The sequence below is a fragment of the Apteryx mantelli genome, chromosome 18, assembly GCF_036417845.1.
Source record: "Apteryx mantelli isolate bAptMan1 chromosome 18, bAptMan1.hap1, whole genome shotgun sequence".
Lineage (NCBI taxonomy): Eukaryota > Metazoa > Chordata > Aves > Apterygiformes > Apterygidae > Apteryx > Apteryx mantelli.
In genome coordinates, this window is record NC_089995.1 from 13,277,079 (window position 1) to 13,285,106 (window position 8,028).

The 8,028-nt window shown below is 39.5% G+C and overlaps 1 protein-coding gene across 1 annotated transcript; it reads left to right on the forward strand.

Annotated features, from left to right (window-relative positions):
* Nucleotides 1-940: 940 nt before the first annotated feature.
* On the forward strand, nucleotides 941-7,702 carry PCK1 (phosphoenolpyruvate carboxykinase 1). The gene is made up of 9 exons (XM_013951404.2): nucleotides 941-1,164; nucleotides 2,546-2,727; nucleotides 3,335-3,538; nucleotides 3,845-4,032; nucleotides 4,987-5,149; nucleotides 5,277-5,501; nucleotides 5,594-5,725; nucleotides 6,464-6,559; nucleotides 7,160-7,702. Exons 1-9 carry the CDS (start codon nucleotides 941-943, stop codon nucleotides 7,612-7,614), a joined length of 1,869 nt encoding a protein of 622 aa, XP_013806858.1. The 3' UTR covers nucleotides 7,615-7,702.
* The last annotated feature ends 326 nt before the right edge of the window (nucleotides 7,703-8,028 follow it).

The window sequence follows — 8,028 nt, forward strand, 5'->3', positions numbered from 1 at the left end:
CACTGTAGGAAACCCAATGTTGAGATTTGCATTGCTTGTATTTTTAGAATTGCATGGACAAAAATAAGGCTGTAGGCATAGATAGCGGGTGTTCAGGCCTATCACTGGTGATTGCTGAACTTTATCGCTAGATCAGGCAACGTTCCCAAGGTAAGCAAGCACACCTTGGACGAGCCTCCACTTCACAGCCAACTAGCAAGCGGCTGCTTGCAAAACGCGCCAACTGTGCTTTGCCTGGCTGACCTCCCATTCCCCGTTCCAGGTGCTCTTTGTACTCAACCTTTCCCGCACACCAAGAAGTTATGACGCTTTGGGTTTCAAAGCCAAACTAGATCAAAGTTTGGACAAACGGGTAAATTTTCTAACTGCTTCAAACAGCAAACCCAGAGGCTAAGAATCGTTGCTTTCAGCATTCATTAATCAAGCCTGTTAAATGATTACCTCTTCAGGGCTGTTTTGTTGACAACTCTTCATGATGACAATGTGGCAGTGGCAGTGTCCCAAGGCACATTCAGTGGTGACGTCAAGGAAAAGCCTCCCTCACCTCACCTAGTGGGCTGGGCACTTCCACGAAGACTATTTAAGAAAGGAGAATGCCTCCTTGGAAACCAATGATCACAAGAGTATTCCAAAGCAAGGGAAATCAGATCGACTGAAAGGGACAGCAAAATCCTCTCCGAGATCTTTTAAAGAAAGTAAGTAGAATGGTGTCTATGTATTTTTTCCAGCTTTAAATTACCAGTGATCTGAGTTCTTTATACTGATTTATAAGTAGAAGTACACAATCAAATCTGCTACAAATTCTGTCTTTCTATTATGCATTGTAGGAAAGCACATTTATGCCAGTTAGAATGACATAATATGCTAACAGACAACATTCGATTTTAGCTTGTGATCAGTATTTCAAATTCATCATCCAGATCCACTGCAGGCTACAGTAATGCCTCCACAGTTGAAGACCGAGCTAAACATCATCCCCAAGGTTATCCAGGGGGATTTGCAGAGCCTGCCTCCAGAAGTGAGAGAGTTCATTGAAAGTAATGCCAAGCTGTGCCAGCCTGAGAGCATTCATATCTGCGATGGTTCAGAAGAAGAAAACCAAAAAATTCTGGACATCATGGTAGAACAAGGCATGATCAAGAAGCTGCGCAAGTATGAGAACTGGTGAGTGGCATAAAAGGAAGTCGAGTAGGAGCTCAGAATAGTGATAAGCATTTTCTATCTGTTTGCATTTAAAAGTGTTCAAAACCCTTTAATATTTACTTTTCATGAGCATTTTGGAACTGTAGGTTACATAGGTTAAATAATCAGGAAGAGCACAATTTTCCTCTCAAAATTAACTTAAACTATACTAATCAACTGGACTACCAGCTGTACCTTGTCTCTATTGATTAGTTACATAAATTGGGGAACTGAAACAATATCATGAGACTTATGTAACTAATCATTAGCAATGGTTAAATATTTTTTAGCAAATACATCTTTTGAAGAATTCTACTATTTCAGTCAATTAATTTATTCATCAAATACTTTTCTGTAGCATTCAAATAGCTCTGTGGGTGTTCAAATATTATTCAGCACAGGCATTATTCATATTGTGCCGATGAGCTTTGACTGTAATGTATTCAGCAAATACTTTTTTCGAATATTCCCTCATCTCTCCCAACTAACCCAACATGAAAGGAGAATATTAACAAGTACATGCTTGGGAATTACGTGCTGACCAAGAAATCTTCATGGAAGAAATCTGCAAAGACTTTTGAATAACTCAGAAGTGCAAGAATTTGGCAATCTGTTTGCAGACTATTTGGGAGAGAAAAGGGCAAAATTCACCAGATAAATTATTCATTGTTAATTATATGCTTAGCTGTAGTGATGATGGTTATGACAGCCCAACTAGAACATTTTTATCCTCATAGAAAATTTCTGTGCACAGAGGTGAAAATGGTAAAGCAATCCTCTCTATTGTAAATAAATGACAAATAAATTCTTTGAAGGAGGAAAAAATAATCCTGTCTGATAAACCAGCTTTACGTTTTATGATGCTCAATATTTCTTTTGCAATGCCTTTAACTTAAAGGACAATGCCAATCCACTAGGCTGGATTCTGGTCCCACAGACATATATACCATTTAAAATACTTGCTTGGAATCCATTTTGCTCAAGGCGTCACTTTGTGGTCCCTATGTAAAACTATTTTTACTTATCTGTGCTGATGAGAATGCGAATTAAATGAGTTTAACTTTTCCCTGCATGCTAGCAACAGGGAATAAAGCTGATGTAAGAGGCAGAGGAGTATTAAGGAGTAATGAGAATTTCCCAAGCCATATAATTTGTTATTCATTCTGCAGTGTCCTGAGATACTTTGTATGACAGAATGTATTTGACTAATTTCTGAGACTGTCTTGGTTGTATTGATTCTGTCACTTTAGTTTTACCCTTACAAAGCATTTTTCCCTTTTGTGCTAAAGGGGTTCTACAGAAGGGTTAAAAATGCTATGTTGTTTTTTAAAATTATTAAAGCCTAATTTTATCATTTTTGCAGCTGGTTGGCTCTCACTGATCCAAGAGATGTGGCAAGAATTGAGAGCAAAACTGTCATTATCACTCAAGAACAGAGAGATACCACTCCAATCCCTAAAACTGGAACTAGCCAGCTGGGCCGCTGGATGTCAGAAGAAGATTTTGAGAAAGCCTTCAATACCAGATTCCCAGGCTGCATGCAAGGTGGGTGAGAAAAGGAAAGCTGACATTGCACTTTTAGAGTTACAGAAATGCTACTAATAATTATTGTAATCTTTAATTAAAAGTATTTTAGCTGAAGGTTTAGGTGAGTACTCCTGATATTAGTCATCTTCTAGGTTTCATCTGGATCTTTACAACAGATCCAAAGGTCTGCACACGCATAGTCCTCAATCTTTCTCTGGGAAACAATTCATTTTTCCTTTCATAAAGAGGGGCAAAGCAAGGTAGGAAAGGTTGGGTGACTTTTTAAGAAGTCACAGAGCAACTGAGCAGCAGAGAAGAAATTGAAGTAAGAATGGAAGACCCTCACCCCCAGCACAAATTTCTTCAGTGAAAGATCCAGCAGTTTACACCAACAGAGCATTTGGCCTCCACCCACCTTTACTGCTGGCTAGACAATTTTCCTGAACAGCTGCTTTCAGCATTTAAGATAAAACTTACTGCTCCACGATTAGACAAACAGAAAGTTACAGATTTCTAAACATCATCAGAAATGACCACGAGAAACCACCTCTATGTTAATAAATATTATTTCAAAAGTTCCTTGTTTTGCTGTTTGCAAGATCACATTCTCATCCCTGTTTTACAGGACGTACAATGTACGTCATCCCCTTCAGCATGGGCCCTATTGGTTCTCCTTTGTCCAAGATTGGGATTGAACTGACGGATTCACCATATGTAGTGGCCAGCATGAGGATCATGACACGAATGGGAACAGCTGCTTTGAAAGCTTTGGGCAATGGGGAGTTTGTAAAATGCCTTCACTCAGTTGGATGCCCTCTACCACTAAAAGGTAGGTAAGATGGAAATACTCAGGCATACATTTTGGAACTGACTGTGCGTTCTCAGCACATGGGAAACTCACCACAGAAAACCAGAGTGTTTTGTGTAACAACGCAAGGTTCAAATCTCAATTAAAGGAATCAAAGCTCAATAAGAGTTGCGTGGAGAGGAGATTATTATCCCTAGTACTTACCAGGGGGTTTCCTTGGAAGCATCTGGTACAGGCTGCTGTCAGAGGCTTGATGCTGATGAAACAACACAGTCTGATCCAGCACGGAAATTGCTATATTCATGAGTACAACATTCTGTTTTGCAGAACCGCTAATCAACAACTGGCCGTGCAACCCAGAGTTAACACTGATTGCTCATCTCCCGGATCGCAGAGAGATCATTTCATTTGGCAGCGGTTACGGAGGAAACTCCTTACTGGGGAAAAAGTGCTTTGCTCTCAGAATTGCCAGCAGAATCGCCAAGGAAGAGGGCTGGCTTGCTGAGCACATGCTGGTAAGAGCTATTAAATCATGTGTTTGAACAGCTATTAAACCCCAAATTAGGTCAACGTAAATACATCATATCTTGATATCAATGAAATTGCAGTCTCATATGGACAGTCCTGTAACACGAAATATGTATTTATCACATGGCAGCCTTATAAGAAATAGGAAACTGCTTACAAAGGTTAAGTAGCAGCCATTTTAAAGCAGTACATATAAAATAGGGAGTCAAGAAAGATTTAGAACTGGTTCTGACAATGACTGCTTGTAGACAGATCCTTGTAGTGAGCAGAGCCTAAACAGCATCACTGGGCATCCACATTGCACTTACAAATCTAATTGCTGCCAAGGATCAATGCAAGTTTTGAAAACTGTCTTTCATATTCTAAAGAGGTTTATGCACTCAAAAACCTACAAATATGAGTTAGATTTTCCTAAATGAATTCTGTTTTGCACCCTTCCTACATTTACTTTCTGCTATCATTTAAACATTCTACTACCATTAAAGAATTTCCAAAACACATAACAGAACCATTTCAGAAAACGATTTATATGTATTGTGCAAAATGCACAAGTATTCATACATGAAGCGATGTCACTCTACTCCAGTCATGCAGTCAAAAAATATTACCTGGTTCTCTTCTGTCTCAGCTGAGAAACACAGCTGTATACAACTTGGATATCATTAACTGGCAAAATAAAAATGAATGTTTGAATTATATATACACCTGACATTTAGAAAAAATGTAAGAACCCCTTATGGATATTCAAAGGGCAAGAAGAGTGGACTTTTTGATGAGTTGGCAACTCTATTATATTCAAACTGTAGTACTGTGCTTCTCTTGCAGGAACAAATTTGCATAATTAAATGTTTTATCTTTATCTTTTTTTGGAAGACAATCTTCAGAAAGAAAAATGCAGGAAGAATGAACTACATTTAACAGCTGCACTTGTTTTTCAATAGATCCTGGGCATTACAAATCCAGAGGGTGACAAGAAGTATTTTGCTGCAGCATTCCCTAGTGCGTGTGGAAAGACAAACTTGGCCATGATGAACCCAAGTCTGCCAGGATGGAAAATTGAGTGCGTGGGGGATGATATTGCCTGGATGAAATTTGATGAACAAGGTCTGGAACTGAGATTGAATTGTTGCAGGGTCCAGTACTGTTGCTTTTAATAGCAGCAAGATATGGTACCTAGTTTTGGAGAGAATTGAAAGTTTCATTTGCTTATATTTTGTCTTTTGTATTTCAGGCAATTTAAGGGCAATCAATCCAGAAAATGGCTTTTTTGGTGTCGCCCCTGGAACTTCGATCAAAACAAACCCCAATGCCATTAAAACCATATTCAAGAACACCATCTTTACCAATGTAGCTGAAACCAGTGATGGAGGTGTCTACTGGGAAGGCATTGATGAACCATTGCCATCAGGAGTAACACTGACTTCATGGAAGAATAAGGACTGGACCCCGGATAATGGTAACCCAGCCCAGTCTACAGTCTCTCTTCCATCTCTCTGCTGAATTAATGTCAATTCTGCCATTATGACCTTTATGTTTTAATCTGTACAGGGGAACCTTGTGCTCATCCCAATTCACGATTCTGCACCCCAGCCAGCCAGTGCCCCATCATAGACCCCGCATGGGAGTCACCGGAAGGCGTGCCCATCGAAGCCATCATATTTGGAGGCCGCAGACCTACTGGTAAGAGATGTAGCAGCCAGGTTTCAAGCCTGAAGTGCTTGCCACAGAAGAATTGAGATACAAGTGCATGTAAACACAGGTTTTACTATCATGGGTGAAAACGCAAGAAAATAACTCTAGTCTGGTTTCTTCTACTTGTTAGCCTTTGATACTCACGCAGCTACTGATATTTCAATGTCCAAATTGTTAATGTTAACACAAAACAGGTAATAATAATAGAGAACTGGAGAGAGAATGGGACCCACTAACCTGGGTGGTATTTAGACATGTAGTAAATTACTATACATCCCTCAAATTCCTCACAGTCTAACTAGCTTACACAGAAAACGGTTAGAGAAATGAACCAGTTATAAACAATTTACAGACAAGGAAATGAAATTAATCGGTCTGCTAAAGGTCAACCAAAGTTGCAAAACAAATAGAAGTATGCTAGGTCTGAGCCTAATATCACAACCACAGGACCACATTCTATTTCCAGTAAAATCTGCTGGAGATTTTGAGGCCCTAGATATCTCCAGTTGAGCATCTAAACATGGATGTGTTGGGTAATCAGGAGCCAGCTTTGAAAACATTCCTATAAACTTTGTCATAAGAGGGCAGGAAAGCAAATGAGTAAAAAACAAGAAAAAGTAGAATAAATTATACAGTAATATGCATACAGCAGTATCTCAGGTAGCAAAGCCTGTTATAAAAAAGCTTCTTGACCCCTAATTGCTGAAGTGATTTTGTTCTTTACAGGTGTGCCTCTTGTGTACGAGGCCTTTAACTGGCAGCATGGAGTATTCATAGGAGCAGCTATGAGATCTGAAGCAACAGCAGCTGCTGAGCACAAAGGTAAATCAAAATCTAATCTGCCTGCCTGTATTAAAAAGAATCCTCTCTGGAAAGTCTGCTTTGGTCCCTCTCCCCTCCCTTTAACATTTGAGTCTTGGCAGCTAATTTTGCAACCTGTGCATTTTCACAATAGAAAATATTTGTACTGGAATTAAAACCCAAATTCTCTGTAAAAGTCAAATTAAGTAAAATAATCCCCTAGGTGGCAAGAATACAGAACAGGGGGCAGGCTTGGGGTGCCAGAAGGCTTGATGCGGAGTCTGCTGTTACAGTCTGGCATAAACAAACTGAAGCTTTCTGTTCTGCTAGAGCTCAACATAAATAGGTGGTGGATGGAAACTAAGTCTTGGCATTCTTCATTTAAAGCTGCTTGACCTGAGATTTTAAGAATTTAATTTTCACTGATTACAAATATGAGCTCAATTTGGGCTTTTATGTACATCAGGGATAATGTACATACTGCTTCTTAAAAGGACATTGGTTCAGATGCAGAAAGGTGGTTAGGGGATCTGGGTGCTAAATCCTGGAAGGGTCTGAATCTTCGTGCTTTAGGATGAGTATGCTCACATATTACCTTTTATTCTACACTTTTTTGAACAGGCAAAATCATTATGCACGATCCATTTGCCATGAGACCTTTCTTTGGCTATAACTTTGGCAAATACTTAGCCCACTGGCTCAGCATGGCACATCGTCCAGCTGCAAAACTACCAAAGATCTTCCATGTTAACTGGTTCCGGAAAGACAACCAAGGGAAATTCCTGTGGCCTGGCTACGGAGAGAATTCCCGTGTGCTGGAGTGGATGTTCAACAGAATTCAAGGGAGAGCCTCTGCCAAGCCAACTGCCATAGGTTACATCCCTGCTGACACTGCTTTGAACTTGAAGGGTTTAGAAGTTGTCAACTTGACTGAACTGTTTGAGGTCTCCAAAGAGTTCTGGGAAAAGGAGGTGGAAGAAATCAAACAATACTTTGAGGGGCAGATTAATGCTGACCTTCCCTATGAAATAGAAGGAGAAGTGCTTGCCTTGGAGAAGAGGATAAAACAGTTGTAGCTGATCGGAACACATTTATTTATGAATCCACACATACCAAATCAGGACAAACACGTTTTAGCAAATCTTCACTGGGAGTAGCACACTGATGGGCAGGGGTTTATGCTGAAAAGTAGGTGTTAGTTTAGTTAAACTATAGGTGCATCCTAAAAGTAACTCCAGCCCTAACAATTTATAACTACATCACAGTTGTGGTGAATAAGTGAGCAGTTATGGAAATGTATGTGCACATGGTCTTAAAAACTGATTTATCATTTGCATGCACAATTTTGCATACAGCTATAACATGCGTAAATTATTTGCATACAGTTTTGCTTATACAATTATAAAACAATCCACCCCTCAGTGCAACACACTATTTCTATTGCACAAACCACTAGAGACTCTGATTAATTTTGTTTTTTATATTTCAGC